Source organism: Protopterus annectens, chromosome 4.part1 (assembly GCF_019279795.1).
Source record: "Protopterus annectens isolate FY-2018-M chromosome 4.part1, PAN1.0, whole genome shotgun sequence".
In the NCBI taxonomy this organism is placed as follows: Eukaryota; Metazoa; Chordata; order Ceratodontiformes; family Protopteridae; genus Protopterus; species Protopterus annectens.
The window spans coordinates 632,551,398-632,573,325 of record NC_056734.1 but is presented as its reverse complement, the minus strand read 5'-3'; the positions used below and the strand labels follow the sequence as shown (position 1 = coordinate 632,573,325).

At 37.2% G+C, this 21,928-nt stretch overlaps 1 protein-coding gene and 1 long non-coding RNA gene across 2 annotated transcripts in view; both read right to left on the bottom strand.

Moving 5' to 3' along the window:
- The window catches only part of LOC122801402, a 31,074-nt gene extending 30,963 nt beyond the window's left edge, over window positions 1–111 (bottom strand). Inside the window, exon 1 of the long non-coding RNA XR_006364707.1 lies at window positions 44–111. This is a non-coding gene — a long non-coding RNA (uncharacterized LOC122801402). The remainder of the gene's footprint in view (window positions 1–43) is intronic.
- An 83-nt stretch (window positions 112–194) lies between these two features.
- On the bottom strand, window positions 195–3,245 carry LOC122801258 (uncharacterized protein C1235.01-like). The gene is made up of 18 exons (XM_044070809.1): window positions 3,191–3,245; window positions 3,016–3,081; window positions 2,841–2,906; window positions 2,666–2,731; window positions 2,491–2,556; window positions 2,316–2,381; window positions 2,142–2,207; window positions 1,967–2,032; window positions 1,792–1,857; window positions 1,618–1,683; window positions 1,443–1,508; window positions 1,268–1,333; window positions 1,093–1,158; window positions 918–983; window positions 743–808; window positions 568–633; window positions 393–458; window positions 195–283 (listed from the first exon to the last, which is right to left on the bottom strand). Exons 1-18 carry the CDS (start codon window positions 3,243–3,245, stop codon window positions 195–197), a joined length of 1,200 nt encoding a protein of 399 aa, XP_043926744.1.
- Window positions 3,246–21,928: the final 18,683 nt, after the last annotated feature.

The window sequence follows — 21,928 nt, the reverse complement described above, 5'->3', positions numbered from 1 at the left end:
AAGAGTGTTTCTCCAGGTGGCTATTGAGGAAAAGAATGTTTACCTGTTTCTGGAGTGGTTGTGTCTTCTGTAGTTGTTGTTATGATGGTACTGGGCACGGTACTGGTTTCTAGAAAACAAATATAGAAGAGTTCTTTCAATGCTATTTTCACAAGCTACACTGATGTATTAACAAAGAGTGTTTCTCCAGGTGGCTATTGAGGAAAAGAATGTTTACCTGTTTCTGGAGTGGTTGTGTCTTCTGTAGTTGTTGTTATGATGGTACTGGGCATGGTACTGGTTTCTAGAAAAACAAATATAGAAGAGTTCTTTCAATGCTATTTTCACAAGCTACACTGATGTATTAACAAAGAGTGTTTCTCCAGGTGGCTATTGAGGAAAAGAATGTTTACCTGTTTCTGGAGTGGTTGTGTCTTCTGTAGTTGTTGTTATGATGGTACTGGGCACGGTACTGGTTTCTAGAAAAACAAATATAGAAGAGTTCTTTCAATGCTATTTTCACAAGCTACACTGATGTATTAACAAAGAGTGTTTCTCCAGGTGGCTATTGAGGAGAAGAATGTTTACCTGTTTCTGGAGTGGTTGTGTCTTCTGTAGTTGTTGTTATGATGGTACTGGGCACGGTACTGGTTTCTAGAAAAACAAATATAGAAGAGTTCTTTCAATGCTATTTTCACAAGCTACACTGATGTATTAACAAAGAGTGTTTCTCCAGGTGGCTATTGAGGAAAAGAATGTTTACCTGTTTCTGGAGTGGTTGTGTCTTCTGTAGTTGTTGTTATGATGGTACTGGGCACGGTACTGGTTTCTAGAAAAACAAATATAGAAGAGTTCTTTCAATGCTATTTTCACAAGCTACACTGATGTATTAACAAAGAGTGTTTCTCCAGGTGGCTATTGAGGAAAAGAATGTTTACCTGTTTCTGGAGTGGTTGTGTCTTCTGTAGTTGTTGTTATGATGGTACTGGGCACGGTACTGGTTTCTAGAAAAACAAATATAGAAGAGTTCTTTCAATGCTATTTTCACAAGCTACACTGATGTATTAACAAAGAGTGTTTCTCCAGGTGGCTATTGAGGAGAAGAATGTTTACCTGTTTCTGGAGTGGTTGTGTCTTCTGTAGTTGTTGTTATGATGGTACTGGGCACGGTACTGGTTTCTAGAAAAACAAATATAGAAGAGTTCTTTCAATGCTATTTTCACAAGCTACACTGATGTATTAACAAAGAGTGTTTCTCCAGGTGGCTATTGAGGAAAAGAATGTTTACCTGTTTCTGGAGTGGTTGTGTCTTCTGTAGTTGTTGTTATGATGGTACTGGGCACGGTACTGGTTTCTAGAAAAACAAATATAGAAGAGTTCTTTCAATGCTATTTTCACAAGCTACACTGATGTATTAACAAAGAGTGTTTCTCCAGGTGGCTATTGAGGAAAATAATGTTTACCTGTTTCTGGAGTGGTTGTGTCTTCTGTAGTTGTTGTTATGATGGTACTGGGCACGGTACTGGTTTCTAGAAAAACAAATATAGAAGAGTTCTTTCAATGCTATTTTCACAAGCTACACTGATGTATTAACAAAGAGTGTTTCTCCAGGTGGCTATTGAGGAAAAGAATGTTTACCTGTTTCTGGAGTGGTTGTGTCTTCTGTAGTTGTTGTTATGATGGTACTGGGCACGGTACTGGTTTCTAGAAAACAAATATAGAAGAGTTCTTTCAATGCTATTTTCACAAGCTACACTGATGTATTAACAAAGAGTGTTTCTCCAGGTGGCTATTGAGGAAAAGAATGTTTACCTGTTTCTGGAGTGGTTGTGTCTTCTGTAGTTGTTGTTATGATGGTACTGGGCACGGTACTGGTTTCTAGAAAAACAAATATAGAAGAGTTCTTTCAATGCTATTTTCACAAGCTACACTGATGTATTAACAAAGAGTGTTTCTCCAGGTGGCTATTGAGGAAAAGAATGTTTACCTGTTTCTGGAGTGGTTGTGTCTTCTGTAGTTGTTGTTATGATGGTACTGGGCACGGTACTGGTTTCTAGAAAAACAAATATAGAAGAGTTCTTTCAATGCTATTTTCACAAGCTACACTGATGTATTAACAAAGAGTGTTTCTCCAGGTGGCTATTGAGGAGAAGAATGTTTACCTGTTTCTGGAGTGGTTGTGTCTTCTGTAGTTGTTGTTATGATGGTACTGGGCACGGTACTGGTTTCTAGAAAACAAATATAGAAGAGTTCTTTCAATGCTATTTTCACAAGCTACACTGATGTATTAACAAAGAGTGTTTCTCCAGGTGGCTATTGAGGAAAATAATGTTTACCTGTTTCTGGAGTGGTTGTGTCTTCTGTAGTTGTTGTTATGATGGTACTGGGCACGGTACTGGTTTCTAGAAAAACAAATATAGAAGAGTTCTTTCAATGCTATTTTCACAAGCTACACTGATGTATTAACAAAGAGTGTTTCTCCAGGTGGCTATTGAGGAAAAGAATGTTTACCTGTTTCTGGAGTGGTTGTGTCTTCTGTAGTTGTTGTTATGATGGTACTGGGCACGGTACTGGTTTCTAGAAAAACAAATATAGAAGAGTTCTTTCAATGCTATTTTCACAAGCTACACTGATGTATTAACAAAGAGTGTTTCTCCAGGTGGCTATTGAGGAAAAGAATGTTTACCTGTTTCTGGAGTGGTTGTGTCTTCTGTAGTTGTTGTTATGATGGTACTGGGCACGGTACTGGTTTCTAGAAAAACAAATATAGAAGAGTTCTTTCAATGCTATTTTCACAAGCTACACTGATGTATTAACAAAGAGTGTTTCTCCAGGTGGCTATTGAGGAAAAGAATGTTTACCTGTTTCTGGAGTGGTTGTGTCTTCTGTAGTTGTTGTTATGATGGTACTGGGCACGGTACTGGTTTCTAGAAAAACAAATATAGAAGAGTTCTTTCAATGCTATTTTCACAAGCTACACTGATGTATTAACAAAGAGTGTTTCTCCAGGTGGCTATTGAGGAAAAGAATGTTTACCTGTTTCTGGAGTGGTTGTGTCTTCTGTAGTTGTTGTTATGATGGTACTGGGCACGGTACTGGTTTCTAGAAAAACAAATATAGAAGAGTTCTTTCAATGCTATTTTCACAAGCTACACTGATGTATTAACAAAGAGTGTTTCTCCAGGTGGCTATTGAGGAAAAGAATGTTTACCTGTTTCTGGAGTGGTTGTGTCTTCTGTAGTTGTTGTTATGATGGTACTGGGCATGGTACTGGTTTCTAGAAAAACAAATATAGAAGAGTTCTTTCAATGCTATTTTCACAAGCTACACTGATGTATTAACAAAGAGTGTTTCTCCAGGTGGCTATTGAGGAAAAGAATGTTTACCTGTTTCTGGAGTGGTTGTGTCTTCTGTAGTTGTTGTTATGATGGTACTGGGCACGGTACTGGTTTCTAGAAAACAAATATAGAAGAGTTCTTTCAATGCTATTTTCACAAGCTACACTGATGTATTAACAAAGAGTGTTTCTCCAGGTGGCTATTGAGGAAAAGAATGTTTACCTGTTTCTGGAGTGGTTGTGTCTTCTGTAGTTGTTGTTATGATGGTACTGGGCACGGTACTGGTTTCTAGAAAAACAAATATAGAAGAGTTCTTTCAATGCTATTTTCACAAGCTACACTGATGTATTAACAAAGAGTGTTTCTCCAGGTGGCTATTGAGGAAAAGAATGTTTACCTGTTTCTGGAGTGGTTGTGTCTTCTGTAGTTGTTGTTATGATGGTACTGGGCACGGTACTGGTTTCTAGAAAAACAAATATAGAAGAGTTCTTTCAATGCTATTTTCACAAGCTACACTGATGTATTAACAAAGAGTGTTTCTCCAGGTGGCTATTGAGGAAAAGAATGTTTACCTGTTTCTGGAGTGGTTGTGTCTTCTGTAGTTGTTGTTATGATGGTACTGGGCATGGTACTGGTTTCTAGAAAACAAATATAGAAGAGTTCTTTCAATGCTATTTTCACAAGCTACACTGATGTATTAACAAAGAGTGTTTCTCCAGGTGGCTATTGAGGAAAAGAATGTTTACCTGTTTCTGGAGTGGTTGTGTCTTCTGTAGTTGTTGTTATGATGGTACTGGGCACGGTACTGGTTTCTAGAAAAACAAATATAGAAGAGTTCTTTCAATGCTATTTTCACAAGCTACACTGATGTATTAACAAAGAGTGTTTCTCCAGGTGGCTATTGAGGAGAAGAATGTTTACCTGTTTCTGGAGTGGTTGTGTCTTCTGTAGTTGTTGTTATGATGGTACTGGGCATGGTACTGGTTTCTAGAAAAACAAATATAGAAGAGTTCTTTCAATGCTATTTTCACAAGCTACACTGATGTATTAACAAAGAGTGTTTCTCCAGGTGGCTATTGAGGAAAAGAATGTTTACCTGTTTCTGGAGTGGTTGTGTCTTCTGTAGTTGTTGTTATGATGGTACTGGGCACGGTACTGGTTTCTAGAAAAACAAATATAGAAGAGTTCTTTCAATGCTATTTTCACAAGCTACACTGATGTATTAACAAAGAGTGTTTCTCCAGGTGGCTATTGAGGAAAAGAATGTTTACCTGTTTCTGGAGTGGTTGTGTCTTCTGTAGTTGTTGTTATGATGGTACTGGGCACGGTACTGGTTTCTAGAAAACAAATATAGAAGAGTTCTTTCAATGCTATTTTCACAAGCTACACTGATGTATTAACAAAGAGTGTTTCTCCAGGTGGCTATTGAGGAGAAGAATGTTTACCTGTTTCTGGAGTGGTTGTGTCTTCTGTAGTTGTTGTTATGATGGTACTGGGCACGGTACTGGTTTCTAGAAAACAAATATAGAAGAGTTCTTTCAATGCTATTTTCACAAGCTACACTGATGTATTAACAAAGAGTGTTTCTCCAGGTGGCTATTGAGGAAAAGAATGTTTACCTGTTTCTGGAGTGGTTGTGTCTTCTGTAGTTGTTGTTATGATGGTACTGGGCACGGTACTGGTTTCTAGAAAAACAAATATAGAAGAGTTCTTTCAATGCTATTTTCACAAGCTACACTGATGTATTAACAAAGAGTGTTTCTCCAGGTGGCTATTGAGGAAAAGAATGTTTACCTGTTTCTGGAGTGGTTGTGTCTTCTGTAGTTGTTGTTATGATGGTACTGGGCACGGTACTGGTTTCTAGAAAACAAATATAGAAGAGTTCTTTCAATGCTATTTTCACAAGCTACACTGATGTATTAACAAAGAGTGTTTCTCCAGGTGGCTATTGAGGAAAAGAATGTTTACCTGTTTCTGGAGTGGTTGTGTCTTCTGTAGTTGTTGTTATGATGGTACTGGGCACGGTACTGGTTTCTAGAAAAACAAATATAGAAGAGTTCTTTCAATGCTATTTTCACAAGCTACACTGATGTATTAACAAAGAGTGTTTCTCCAGGTGGCTATTGAGGAAAAGAATGTTTACCTGTTTCTGGAGTGGTTGTGTCTTCTGTAGTTGTTGTTATGATGGTACTGGGCACGGTACTGGTTTCTAGAAAACAAATATAGAAGAGTTCTTTCAATGCTATTTTCACAAGCTACACTGATGTATTAACAAAGAGTGTTTCTCCAGGTGGCTATTGAGGAAAAGAATGTTTACCTGTTTCTGGAGTGGTTGTGTCTTCTGTAGTTGTTGTTATGATGGTACTGGGCACGGTACTGGTTTCTAGAAAAACAAATATAGAAGAGTTCTTTCAATGCTATTTTCACAAGCTACACTGATGTATTAACAAAGAGTGTTTCTCCAGGTGGCTATTGAGGAAAAGAATGTTTACCTGTTTCTGGAGTGGTTGTATCTTCTGTAGTTGTTGTTGGCATGGTACTGGTCTGTCGTGTGCTGGTTGCTACAAATAAGAACATGCATAATTTAAGTCACTCATGTTATTTTATGAAATGGTGTAGACAGAATAACTTTGTTTTAGATAGAATAATTTTAATAATTTTATTCTTAGGAAATGTTTCTATATATTGCATTTACCATATATATTAATAATGGAGACATATATTAAGACTTAAATGTTTTAGGAATCAGTGTTATAGTCTATTTAAAAGCCTGTTTACAGCTTTACTCACCAGTAATTGAACTGCTTCACTGAATAAAATGTTCTCGGTTGTGATTCATGAAGTATTTTTTTATTACAAAATTAATTAAATATATACAGTTATGCAGACAATGACAATAAAAGAAAGAGAAACTAAATGAACCAAATACCAGCGGAGCAGAATAAACTTCCATCCTATTACACATCTAGCATTAGTCTGGATGAAACAATTCAGACATTATTTTGTTGTAATGAAAACAATAATTAAGTCCTCTTCATTTGATGAAACTCTGATGAGAATATCAGGAGAATTAAAATAAAATGTTCCTAACTGTAGTTGTAGCAAATCATATGGCATAAATGGCATACAGGAATTAGCTATACATTATGTGGGATATGCAGATTAGCAATTAATCATCCACAATAAATGGAATGCACAAACTAGTAATTTTCTAAAAACATTCAGTTACTTTTAACTATTCTGTCATGTGAAGGAGTGTGGCATATAAATCCAAATTGCCGGTATCTACAAATATGCCATGTACATGAGGTGCAGGTTTAACATGCCACTGGCATCAGGTACTATATAATGAACAAGCTATGACTCCCATTGACTGTCGGTGATTAATATGTGTTGTCCAGAGTCCATGGCCCCATGATCTGTACTGCTGATGATCCGGGGGGTTGGAGGAAAGGACTGGTCTTAAGAGCACATGGTAAATCTGCACTGATAAAATCTGCCACATAAAAATAAGCTCTGCACTGCACATCTATAGATCACAGTTATAATCATTACTTCCCTAGGATTTCATTCATCTCCGAATGATCCCAGTACTTTCCAGTTGAATCACCAACAGTACTTAAAATTTAACCATCAATAGTCTGCATATAAATATACATATAGTGTTTTATGTAAGAGATTTAATGATATCTCACCAGTACCAGCACAACCTTCGATATCTTTACAATAAAACTGTCAGCATATAGATTACGCTAGCCACTAAGAGCACGATTCATTTTTATCCTCAAAATAAGCTAAACATTAATTATTTATATATCTATACCTTACATACCTTTATTTATAAGAAGTAACTCTTAAATGCACGAGCCAGCAGTTGATGTTACCAGCTCAGTACACATGTGATTAAGTGAACAAACACAGAAATAATGCCAAACATTTAATATTTGAATAATATAATCCTTTGGATCAATTGTGGTCAAATAAAATATGTATGCAGCTATAAACAGGAGAAAGGAAATACAAAATAACAAAATAAACGTGTCACAGATATATTCCATAAAGATTTCTAACTAACTGCTTATATAGATCTATCACTGCACTTAGCTTAAAGATGTATTAAAGTCTTACTTCCTCTGACTTAGAAGTACAAACAGTAGCTGCATAAATCCAAAGGCAAATTTATTCAGCTTGAACTCTATTTCAAGAATGCCAGTTCTCAGATGAGAACTAAGTCAGTAACTGAACTTGCAGTAGGTTTCTGTATATTTGAGTTTAAGATGGCTCTTTCTGTTTGGATTTAAAAACATTTTGTTTTCCTGTGCTCTGGGGAGAGGGTTCAATTAATTTAATTCACCCTTTACCTGAAATAGCATACCACCATCACACATGGAGCAAATTTAGTTTCACCTTTAAACAGTTTTTCTCCATCCCCACTGAAAACTGATTCACACTCAGAAATTATATAGGTTCTGTGCATTGTATTTGCAGCAAAAATTAGAAAAAAACACATCGTTATGAAAAAAATAACTAAGCATTTACATTTAAAATCAGCTTAACACAGCTTTCTGCCTGTATTATTCCTAAATACTCCTTTTCAACAGCTCCATATGATTTTTCTCTTGGATTAAGTCAATAACTAAGGTACAGTACTGGAAGCAATTTCCTTTAAAGAGAACTGAATGAGTACAGCCTTCAATCTATGTGTCTAAATTTCTACCTGCATAAGAATCCCATGGATATAATCAAGATTTCTGTCCATTCAAGGCACCTTAAGTTCTTTGAAGGCTGTTCAAAAGGCTGTACCTAAATAATTTTTTTTCTGGCCTTTTCTTTTGAGAAATGTCTGTAAAAGGCCTGGGTATAGTACTGTAAGGAAGTCAAACTTTCTGTAAATCCTGCTGTCACATAAGGATGCCCTCACCTGCTTGTTATTAACAAGGTAGGCAATGCCTCTATCATCTCTACTTTGAGATACTTGAAACAGTCTTTCTGATGACCACAAAAAGTTACTTATGCCATTCCTTAATACCATTTGTTTGCCTTTATCCTTGCACGTCTTGATCTGTGCAACACTTCTCTGGCATATCACATGTCTCCACCAGAACTAAATAAAGGTGGCATCTTGCCTGGGTGTCAAGCTCCTGCTAGATTGTGATCTACCAGCCTCTTGGCAGTAGTTATGGCACTTTGCTCCCCAAATAGCATTTTGGTTAATTCAGGTGACACAAATGTGGCAAACGTGCTGAGCTCTGTCTTCCTATGAGTGACAGGCATATCTGCCAGTAACCCTAAGTCAAGTCAGTGGTAGTCAGATATATAGCCTCTCCTAATTGCTGTAAAGCATACTCTTTTATGGGTATGGGGTACACATCAGCTTCTGTGTAGCCACTTAATTTCCACAACCAGGCAGTCCCATTCTTTTTTGGCTAAAACACTATCAGTAAGGCCCAGGGATTGTCAGATTGTTGGATTAACCCCAGTTTCAGCATCTCTTATAGTCCTTCTGCCCAGGTACTGGTACGGAGCTTGTCTGACTGGTTGTGGGTTCCAGTGTCCCCATGATGCTGTGCTTGTTGGGTTCTTTCTGGCATAGCAGTGAACATATTGACAAGTTCTTGTAGTACTGTCAGGGTTTCCTGAATATGAGTTGGGCATTGTTAATGTAACAATATTATTTCATTCACTGAGCTGTCTCTCCCAGACTTGCTGAGAAGGCCTACAACTAGAGCCACATCCAATTCATGCTGTAACCTACTGTATGTATTTGTCTTCACATCTCTCAGTCATGGCAGGGTTTCATCATGTTAACATGGTAAAGTCTCTCTCTCTCTCTCTTTCTCCTGTTTGGTAATATCACCACATAATTAACAGTGTTTTCTCTCACCATGGACAATGAAAGGATCCTGTTATGCTTCTTGCAGCTTATTCTGTCAAACAAGAATAAGTACCATTTCCTTATGTCCAGGTATATATTCTTGGACTCCGACTGGCCAGTCACACCAAACCTTTCATTGCTGTTGTGCTTGTGTTATGGGCTCCTGTGTAGGATGTCCCTTCTCTTAGTCATGAAGTGCAGCACATACAATATGACAGACTACTTGTGGGAATCACATTCACCCAGCTACTCATAGTGAGTTAGGTCTACAGGCCCACTCACCACGTGACCACAAAGTCACTCAAATTGTATGTAAAGAGGAGAGGAGAGGGACAAGTAAGTGTCCTGTTTGAAACTGGTTTGAAAATGTTCACAGCATAGTCTTAGGGGTAGAGTTAAATCTCTCTGTAAACTATTTCCTTGAGGGTGGTTGGAGATTTTTAACTGCTTTACTCTATGCTGCTTCCATAAGCCAGGTCTCAGGCTTGACACATCTGGAGCTTTTCTCCCCGGGCCTCCGCTGAAAATTGGCTTTGTTCCAAGTTGGACTTTCCCGTTAAACAAATGTTAAATAAAATAAATAAATAAAATAAAATAAAAATAAAAAAGAATCTAAAGTCTATAAGTATTTCTCTGAGTGAAACCTACCCTGCTGAAAAATGTGTAAAATGTGCTGCATTTTCAGACTCAACAGAAGGCAAATCCATGTTTCAGGGTACCTAGTAGCATAGCCTACTTCCAGCATGATATACTACTTACCTGAGGTGCTTGGGGTTCTAAGAGCCTCCGCAATATTCTTGGCTACCTTTTCAAATGTTTTCTTGATCACAGGCAACAAAGAAACCCTAGCTTTGTTACCTATCTTGACAAACATTTGACACTATTTACATCTTTTGCAATACCCACTTCACATCTTTTGCAAGTCTGGCCTGCACAAATTATGCATACTTATTTTGTCTGTGTGTGCTTTATGCCCATATGGCCAGAAAATTAAAATCATGGGCTATGGCCAAAAGTGCCCTAAGGTAGACCTCTTGAACTATCAACTGCTGCATCACCTCTCCCTCTAGACTTCTCTTTGGTAACCTGTTGTCTCATTGTTTACTAACCTATTGGCTCAGTGGGTTCAGTAACACCTTTGCTCCTTGGGTGCAACTCTTTGAATTCCCCTTTTTGTATCCTGTAGTGTAATTCCAACTAGTAATAGCAAATATTTTGGAGAAGTCACATTCTTTCATTCCCCTATGTCTTTTCAGTTCTTCACTTTTCCTAAGCTTACCAAAATATTTTTGGCTAATTAAATTGTTACCCAAAGATGGCTTTGAATCTCATGAAGACTAACAGAACCTTCTTGAAGACTATTTAGATATATGTGCAAAGTAGCATTCACTTATCCTAATGTAACATAAGTAATGAGTGGATATTTGTGGTTTGCCAGCCCTTTCAGTGCTTTTGCCACTTCTAATGACTTATTCTCTATTGCTATAATAAAATGCCTGCTGACAGAGGACACTCATGTCTAGTTCCTGTTTCTATCTTCATCTCCCAAGAAGGGATTTTTCATGATCTCCAGCTCTGCTGCCTTATATAATCTTTTGACTCAAAGTTATATCACCTTTCTATTCCCCTGCTTATGACTTCCTAGGGGTAGACCCAGCTGGATGACTCAGATACCTTTTCTCTGATTAAACAGCATGAGATCTCTCCCTTTTTTCTTATTTTTTATGTTGCATGAATTCTGTTAAACACCACCAATTGTCATCTGCTAATCTGTTCTTAACAAAACCATTCTGCCCTTCCTGTATGATGCCTGGGAGTACTTTGTCTAGTCTGTCATTGACTGTTTGCCATTACATTGATGTTTGCATTTGTTAATCAGAGAGGCTTATAATTTTTTGCCTCCATGGTGCCCACTCCTTCCTTGGATGACACCACTCGTATGCTGCTTTTGGTGGCGAAATCTTACCTGTTTTCATTATGCACATATGTTCCTCTGGTAGGGTCTTCCAGAAATCCTCTATCCATTTATAGAATTCAAGTAGAAACCCATCAAACACCCTGCTTTCCTTTCTAATGTCCTACTCAGTGCTTGGTTTATCAGTCTATGATATTACATCCATTTTTCCTTTGTTTCTCTAGCTCTTTTTACTGTATTTTGCATCATTATGAAGGTTAACACCACACATAAGCACTGCTGAGTCTGTGATTTTGGTACAGCCTACTGGATCTGTCAAACAGTTCATGTTAGTTTCTCAAAGAAAAGCCTTTAGTATTTAGTCTATGATTTTAATAAAGAACTCTTTCTGTCATTATTTATTTCATGTATAAGAAGTGCCAATCCAAAGTCACTAGAGACATTATTGTATTGAATAAAAGTAAATTTAATACCAGTCAGACTGAACTTTTCCTGTAGGCCCTGGTATTTTAGAAGTACTTGTTTCATGTTGCATGGCAGTTCTTTTGAGGTGTATGGTTATTCTGTATATTTTTTCTGCTTTTTTGTGGTTTATTCTCTGTCTTATTAATTTATCAGTATAATATTAACTGGTTGTGTCCCTGTTACATGGGAGAAAAGAAACTCTCTTTTGAAATTCATGTACATTTGTAAGATGGTCAATTTCATGGGCGATGTTGTGAAGCTGCAGTGGTTAAGTTTGATACCTCACAAGTCTAGACTTTGTCTTTATCTCCTGATTTGTCTTTGCAGCGTCTACATAGTGTGCCCAACAACTATCCAGTAGTCAGTTCTGTAAAAGAACCCCAATGTGACTGTTTTGTCAGGCCAACTAATCAATGAAATGACCCTTTTATAGGAAATAATAATAATGTAACCAGTGGAACCACCTCAGGGAAGGTTATATTTTGTAATTTGGCTGTTTGAGATCTATAATCACATGTTGGGTGGATAGTCTCCTCTTTCAACCACACATAGTTCGGGCATCAATTTTTGTGACAGAGATTGTTTGAACTGGGTTTCCATCACCTTTGTGGATTCTCTCCCTGTTACAGCCTTATCTGCATGGGTTTCTTGTAGTTAGCTGTGGTGCTTTTCCCCCTGGGTCTCCACGGAAAATGGGCACTGTCTGGCCCAGTCAGAATTTCCTGTTAAACAAATGTCAAATAAATAAAATAAATAATAGTCTGTTCATCCCCCATTCCCATGTTTATATACACTGCCATTGATTTTGGGCCTTGGACCATGACTGTAGATTGTCCATAATGTACAATTAACATAGCCAGCTAAGACACAAGTACATAAATTATTATTATTTTAGTGACCTTTGGGTACCAGGAATATTTTCTCCTATGCTGATATACAGATCCACTTTAAAGATCCAAACTACTCTGTCTTCATACTATTTACAATCATACAGTTAAGAATGTAGTTGTCTCTTCACCACTATTAAACTACTAATGATTCAAGAAATATGAGCATAGTTTGAGGACGCATGATTATTATTCAGGCCTGACAGAGGATCCATTAACTTTCATGCATATCATCAATTAAAAAATAGTACAACACCACAGAAACTGAAGGTGTGCATGTCAGGTCAGGTAAAATATAAACCAAATAGTTTCTCCAATGTTATAATCCAGTGAACGAGAACAATTGATTTTGATCAGCTACTGGTTTTAAAGGATTAAGAAAGATATTAACTGCCCATTTTAGTTTACAAATCTATTTAAATATAAGTCAGTGCTTATTGCAATGAAGATTGTGATTCTGAATCATCACACATCTCTTCAGTTACTTACTTTATCACATTTCCACTTATTGCCATCAATGTCTTGCAATTCAAATAATCAGAAATAATATATCTTGCTACTTTTTATCATTTTGACATCTAACTTTTATATTTGTTTTCTCAAATGAATAATAGCATTGAATTTCAATTTCATTACTGCCCTGTTTTAATAATTTTATTTTTGAAACTAGAAGAATGTTAGGCTCACATGAAAGGTATGGCATATATAATTGTCTGTTCCCCAAAAACTGAGTATGCATAGAGATAATTTATAGCTTTCAGTAATTATCTTGCAACCAAATTCTTACAACAATAAGACTGAATCCATTTGCAGGAACAAAATCAGAAAAGTCAGTAATTCATCAACGAATAAATAACAAGTTTTCCTGATTCTCTAGACCCATATTGTTGCTGAATACATAGAAACACATCAGGACAAATAGCAGCATCATAAAATACAAATAAACTGGCTAACAGACAGACCTTACAAACATACATCCTTACATCTCCATCTTCCGCCCACTATCAAAAATCCTAGAAAAATGTATTCAAACCCAGCTACTCAATCACCTCATCAGTAATAACCTCTTATGTCCCACTCAACATGGATTCCACCCAGGCCATAGTACAACCTCAGCTCTACTCTCCTTCACTGACATAGTGAACAAAGCTCTTGATACTGGCTTACCCACCTCTGTACCTTGCTAGACCTTTCAAAAGCTTTTGAAACAGTATCTCACCCTAAGCTTTTGCAACACCTACAGAAATGTGGCTGCTCCCATAGTGTAATAACCTGGTTTTCCTCCTACCTTAACAACAGACAGCAATCAGTTAAATGGCAAAACCAACAATCTGATTTCTTAGTAAACGACACAGGTGTCCCACAAGGATCTGTTTTAGGACCTCTACTTTTTAATATATTCATTAATAATCTAAATAAAGTCTCCCAACACACCACACTAATTCAGTATGCAGATAATGCAACTATCATCTCCTCCTCCAATAATGTCACCAATCTCCAGACAATCACCCAAGATGCCTTTTCCTCTATATAAATCTTGCTAAATGACTCTCAATTAATGCTTAACCCCTAAAAAAACTAAACTGCTATTATTCTCACTAAAACCGCCAACTACAGAATTCAAAATTCTCTCCCATAACAAAATTATAATCAAACTGGTAAAATTCGCAAAACTTCTAGGAATTACTATCGATGGCGAATTCCTTTGAACAACATATACTGAACACAGTAAAAAAAAAAACATTTCAAACTAGGCAAATTATACTGACACAAACTCTACTTTGATAATAAAACTGGGATCAAACTAGCAAATACTTTGCTTATTCCATCCTTTATGTATGGGAGCCCCATCTTCACCAACCTCCACGCATCCCTTAGTAATAAGCTACAACAATGCTACTATAAAATAGCAGAATTTTCATCTAACTTGCCAAACCGCTCACACCACTGTACCACTCTCTCAAACCTGTCCTGGCTAGAAAATCACCACTGCCTCCAGCTTACTCCACTAATTATGGCCCATAAATTAATTTTCCAACCCAATAACTGCCCCGCTCTCCAATCCATCTTACAGATATATATCCCTACTCGTTCGCTCCGCTCTTTAGAGAAAAACCTTCTAAGCATAGCAAAACCCAACAATAGAGCAAGACAATGCCTATATTCCTAGAGCATAGCCAAACTATGGAATACCCTCCCTTTTATCATTACCCAACTAGACTCCCTAAAGCCCTTTAAAGCTGCACTAAAAACCTACTTCTTACAAAATCCAAGCTGCACATGTAATATACAGTGTAAGCCCCCCTAATTATATAACCTATTAAACAAAAGTCCTCCATTCCACACCTCTGATTTCAATCTATTTCAAGTAACTGGAAGACCTTATTACTTGTTCATCACAATGTACCAATTTTCTGTGATATAGTTGTTACCTGTTAGTTGAAGCTTGTATATTAATCTGTATAACATCTGTTGGTAATTATGTAATTTCTGTGATGGTTGTTTGTGTTTTTTTTTAAACTGTGGAACCTTTCTCCCCAGATCTGTAGTGATACTGAAAAATGTTTTGCTTTATTGTTGTTGTTAAGTGAGGAGCTTTTCTCCCCAGGCATCCACTGAAAATGGGTTTTGCCCAGTGGACTTTCCCAGTCAACAAATACCAAAATAAATAATAAATAAATCTCAACAGCTTACTACAAAATGGCAGTCAGACTTGCATGTGCTCAGTATTTACTCACTTGTGCAAGCCATCGGATAGCATCTTAAAGGTACATACACACACATTGATCTACATCCTCCCTCTTAAAAAGATTGTCCTCTTTAAAAACAATGCTAGAGTTAGACATGCGTTACTATTGACATTAGAAACAAAACGCAATGTTGTCCTTTGTGAAAACAGTACTAGATTTAGATATGCGTTACCATAGACATTAGAAACAAAACACAATGTTCATGTCCAAGTTGCTTTATAATTGTTACAGGGTTTAGATATATAACCATATCTCATAACATAGCAATCTGGACCAAATTTAGCAACAGGAACAGTCTTTAGTGCACAACTCATATCAGGAACTTCTCGATTTGTCACAGGAACAGGAATGTCCTCTGGAACTTCCTCAGGAATTGGAACACTGGATAAATCACTCTGAGATAAAGAGTGTTTCTGAATGCTATGTGTAAAGGCTCGGACATCTGCATTGAATGAAAAAGTAAAGTCCAGGACACAATAATCTAATCATAACCTTTGGATGTTTGCATCCTTACCACTTCTCCATCTCATAATGGAGTCAGCGATTTGCTGGTTTTATAGTAGTAGGACTTTCTGGATTAAACACTTCTTTAACAGATTGGTTTTCACTGACCTGTTGTTCTTAATACACGGAACCAACAATTGACTTATTGGTAATGTGGTTCTGGTTTGTCTCGTCAGAAGTCTTTGAGCAGGTTAATAAAAATGTTTATCACTAGGAACATTTCTGAGATTCAAGAGAGTCAGGAAAACATCACTATTATCTAATTTTGACTTCTCTAGTAACTTTGAACTGCACGTTCTGCCAAACCATTTGACTGCTGGTACTCAGGGCTACTCGTGACATGAGTAAAGTCCCATTCTTCAGCAAATCTTTTTAACTGTTGGGTTGTAAACTGCGTGCCATTGTCAGAAGTAACTTTGTAAAGACTACCATGCACTGTAAAACAATGCTTCATCTTAGTAATGACAGTACTTACTGGATGCTAGATTAGGAATCAGGTCAATCTTGAACCAATTGGAGTAAGAGTCTACTAACACCAAATAATGTTGACTATTCCACTCGAAGATGTTGGTGGCTGCTTTCGACCAATGTCATTCAGGAATCTGGTTTAGCTGAAGGGATTCCTTGTGCTGATGTGGGTTTGCACTATTACACAAAGAACAAGATACAAGTACTCTCTCAATATCTTGTGACATAAAAGGCCACGTTTGGTAGAGTCGTTACCTAGGTGACCATAATACAAGATAGTAATGTACTCTTGTTGCAAGGACTTTGGAACAATTACTTTTGGACCTTTTATAATGATGCTTTTTGTCAGACAAAATCTCATCTCTGTATGGAGAATAAAGTTGCACTTCTTCAGATATACTAGATTGCTTTGATGGCCATCCTTGATTGATAAATAGGTTGAGCCTCTGAAATAGTAAATAAATGACCAACATAAGTAACTTCTTGTAGCCTGAATTTGCATTTGTGTGGATTGAGCTTAAGATTCACTTGATGTGCCCTTTCCAGAAGTTTTCTGAGGTTTCTGTCATGCTCAGCTTCACAAAGACCTTCTACTAGTATGATGTCTATTATAATAGCACAAGGATACCCAGAAAAAAGTTGCTCCATTGCATGTTGGAAGACTTCACTTGCAGAATTTAACCCAAAGGTCATTGTCAAAAATCTGTACCTGCCAGAGTACTGAAAGTAGTTAACAATGACGATTTCTTGTTAAGCTGAATTTGCAAAAATGAACTCTTTGCATCTAAGACAGAAAAAATAGTGGCATTTGGCATCAAGACTGTGACTTCTTTGACTGTGCGCATTGGATGATGAGGTATTTTCAGTTCTTTGTTCAAATCTCATGGGTCAATACATATTCTGATGTCATCTGAGCTTTTCGTATGAGCTACCACAATGGAAGATACCTATTCAGATGCAATTGGACAATTCACACCTTTCGCAGAATTTTATCCAACTCGGCTTTGACTCTGTATTGCATGGCTATTGGAACTTTATGTACTGACCTGATAACTGGACTGAACTCTGGGTCTAACTTCATGAAGTACACAACTCGAAGTTTGCCTACTTTGTCTTCAAAAAGTTCAGCATAGGTGGAAAAAATATACTGGGTGAAATTAGAGTAGTGGACTTCCTTATTAAATGAAAGCAGTCCCATATTCAAACTGTCTCTGAGCCCTAATAATGACTGAACATGCCTCTTGACCACATAAAATAACAAGTCTTAGCTTCTTCCAGCAGAGTAATATGAAAGCACTACTGAGCCTTCGGTATGAATTTTCTTCACCTCCATAAGCAACAAGCTTTGCACACCTCGCCAAATCAAGCCTTTCACCATTACACACTCTTGCAAATGTTTCTGCTGACATAAAATTGCACTTGGAACCTGTGTCAACTTTGAGCTCTGTGGGTTTGCCATTTATCTGATCAGTACAAAATACTTTATAATTTGCCCTTAAATCTACTGCATTGACTACTTCTTGAAACACTGACACACCATCAACATAATGAGTAGAGGTGCAGCTCTCTGATCAACTTGTTTCTTAAAATGTTCCCTTTTAAAAAAAGAATGTGGATGTTTTGATTTACAAAACCTTTTGAAATTATTCCATTTATTACATTTGTGGCATTACTACGGTGGTGGTGCTGCGGCAGCGTTGTCGCCTCATAGCAAGACGTTGTCCCGTTCGATTCTTAGCTAGAGCGTCTTCTGTGTGGAGGCATACATGAATGGGGCGTGCCTTCGTTGAAGGTTGTGTGTTAGGGCTGGTAACCCGGTACGTAAAAATCCACTACCAATCATTAGCGGACCGGAGTTCCGCTGTGGCGACCCTAACTGGGAAAAGCCAAAAGACACAAACAAACATTACATTTGTGGCATTGCTGACCAAAAGCTAAACATTTTTCCCTTTTAGATTCATGACTTCTACCACAATTATGACAGTTGGCAATAAAACTGAGGTGGGGCCCATGCTTTGAGTTTGCTGACTCACTCTTATGCTTCACTGAGACTGTGCAAACTCTGGAATTTGCTGGAAAGCCCTGAGGTTTACCAGTGAGTGCTGCAGGGGTACAGTTGCTGCCATGTGCTTGGGCCTGTTTCTTTTAATAACGCGCTGCATACTATCAACATGAGCTTTGTCACTGTGCCTTCTAGAGCTATTCTCATTTGTAAGCATATTTGTGTGCTTTTGGTACAAACGTCAGATTTTGCAGGGCGAAACATACCCATGACCAGTACAAAGGACAGAACTTAATGTTTTTGCCTAAATAAAAGTTTATTGTTGTAGCATTTTAGTTGATTATTCTATTTCTTATAACATTTAGGTGTTTCAGATACAGAAAAACTGTTTTATGCAATTAATAAATAATATAAATATAGGAAAGAATTCTATCCTAAAATCTCAGGGATTTTTTCAATTTTTTTGCAGGATTTTGCTGCACACAGACCTGACTAGGGACTGTAAACTCATATATCTGACCAATCACAATGGCCTTATTCAAAGATAAATCACTGTCATGAAGCAAAATCCTTCTCACAGCATCATCCTTAATACCACACGCAAGTCTGTCCTTTATCAACTCATCCCTTAAATCAACAAATCTGCACGTTTTAGCTTTATTTCTCAAGTCAGTTATATATGCTGCAAGAGATTTACCAGGCTTTTGATCCCTTGTATAAAATAAATGCCTTTCCATTGTAACATTTGTCTGGGGATTACACATTTCTCTGAATTTACGTTTTAAGCACTCGGGGACCTCCATTGACTCCAGCCTGTATAACAATATGGTGGTTTTCCCCTTCTCCTGTATAGACAGCATGTGCATACACAAATGAATGTTCCCTTTCTATTGCTTCTGATCCAGCTAAATTAAGTAGAATAAAGGCCTTTGTATGCTCATCTTTATCAGAAAATGCAGCCTCTATGAAAACATCATACTGTTGCTCAAACATTCTCTAGATCTCTGAAATATTACTGTCAAACACAAGTGCACTGGGTTTTTGAAATGCATCTGCCATGCGCACAAAGTATGCACAAACACACTGAAAATATGGCCTTTGTAATAATGTATAAACAAACTGTTCTGTGAGATTGTAATAATATTTAAATGCACAATAAACTCTTTGAAATACTGTCCACTGTTAAATATGCTCTGAAATGGCTGTATTCTGTGAAATAACTTTAGTGTAATACTGCAGAAACATGTGAACACTTTATACACTTCTGATAACATGGATATCCTTGATTAACATGAAAATACATGCTTTGCAAAAATGCGGTCATTTCCCCTTATTTATTCATTTTGTGCAATTTGGACTTTATTTCAAACATTTTCCATAGAAATTCAAATATTTTTATCAATATCATACATATTTGTTTATGCAAATATCATTTAGAGCATTCTGTATGTCTCATTTCATATTTTATGGAAAAGAAATAGTGCTGAGCAAGTTATAATACCTGAAATTCATTTCTGACCTATTTTGTGAAGTATGCACAATATAGGAGTGATTCACTCTTGTATATTCCACGAGTTCCAAGCAAGTGCCTTAAGTCATTTTAGCTATGCCACCTCTAACACCATGTCCTTAAGACATGCCACTTCTGACACTGTGTCACTCGTCCCTCTCTGAAATAGGTGACAAGCTGGTGGGGTATTTCATTTAGATGCGTTAATACATAGAAACACATCAGGATAGATAGCAGTATCATATACTACAAATGAACTGGCTAACAAATAGACCTTACAAACATACATGCTTACATCTCAACAGCTTACTACAAAATGGCAGTCAGATTTGCATGTGCTCAGTATTTATACACTTGCTCAAGCCCTTGGATAGCTTCTTAAAGGTACACACACACACACACACACACACACACACACACACACACACACACACACACACACACACACACACACACACTAATCTACACATATGTTCTCACAGTATAATGTGATAACATGCCTTACAAGGCATACAGTTAACTACAAGGTTCCAAAGTAAAACCTCTACCTGTTTCTGGAGTGGTTGTGTCTTCTGTAGTTGTTGTTATGATGGTACTGGGCACGGTACTGGTTTCTAGAAAAACAAATATAGAAGAGTTCTTTCAATGCTATTTTCACAAGCTACACTGATGTATTAACAAAGAGTGTTTCTCCAGGTGGCTATTGAGGAAAAGAATGTTTACCTGTTTCTGGAGTGGTTGTGTCTTCTGTAGTTGTTGTTATGATGGTACTGGGCACGGTACTGGTTTCTAGAAAAACAAATATAGAAGAGTTCTTTCAATGCTATTTTCACAAGCTACACTGATGTATTAACAAAGAGTGTTTCTCCAGGTGGCTATTGAGGAAAAGAATGTTTACCTGTTTCTGGAGTGGTTGTGTCTTCTGTAGTTGTTGTTATGATGGTACTGGGCACGGTACTGGTTTCTAGAAAAACAAATATAGAAGAGTTCTTTCAATGCTATTTTCACAAGCTACACTGATGTATTAACAAAGAGTGTTTCTCCAGGTGGCTATTGAGGAAAAGAATGTTTACCTGTTTCTGGAGTGGTTGTGTCTTCTGTAGTTGTTGTTATGATGGTACTGGGCACGGTACTGGTTTCTAGAAAAACAAATATAGAAGAGTTCTTTCAATGCTATTTTCACAAGCTACACTGATGTATTAACAAAGAGTGTTTCTCCAGGTGGCTATTGAGGAAAAGAATGTTTACCTGTTTCTGGAGTGGTTGTGTCTTCTGTAGTTGTTGTTATGATGGTACTGGGCATGGTACTGGTTTCTAGAAAAACAAATATAGAAGAGTTCTTTCAATGCTATTTTCACAAGCTACACTGATGTATTAACAAAGAGTGTTTCTCCAGGTGGCTATTGAGGAAAAGAATGTTTACCTGTTTCTGGAGTGGTTGTGTCTTCTGTAGTTGTTGTTATGATGGTACTGGGCACGGTACTGGTTTCTAGAAAACAAATATAGAAGAGTTCTTTCAATGCTATTTTCACAAGCTACACTGATGTATTAACAAAGAGTGTTTCTCCAGGTGGCTATTGAGGAAAAGAATGTTTACCTGTTTCTGGAGTGGTTGTGTCTTCTGTAGTTGTTGTTATGATGGTACTGGGCACGGTACTGGTTTCTAGAAAACAAATATAGAAGAGTTCTTTCAATGCTATTTTCACAAGCTACACTGATGTATTAACAAAGAGTGTTTCTCCAGGTGGCTATTGAGGAAAAGAATGTTTACCTGTTTCTGGAGTGGTTGTGTCTTCTGTAGTTGTTGTTATGATGGTACTGGGCACGGTACTGGTTTCTAGAAAAACAAATATAGAAGAGTTCTTTCAATGCTATTTTCACAAGCTACACTGATGTATTAACAAAGAGTGTTTCTCCAGGTGGCTATTGAGGAAAAGAATGTTTACCTGTTTCTGGAGTGGTTGTGTCTTCTGTAGTTGTTGTTATGATGGTACTGGGCACGGTACTGGTTTCTAGAAAAACAAATATAGAAGAGTTCTTTCAATGCTATTTTCACAAGCTACACTGATGTATTAACAAAGAGTGTTTCTCCAGGTGGCTATTGAGGAAAAGAATGTTTACCTGTTTCTGGAGTGGTTGTGTCTTCTGTAGTTGTTGTTATGATGGTACTGGGCACGGTACTGGTTTCTAGAAAAACAAATATAGAAGAGTTCTTTCAATGCTATTTTCACAAGC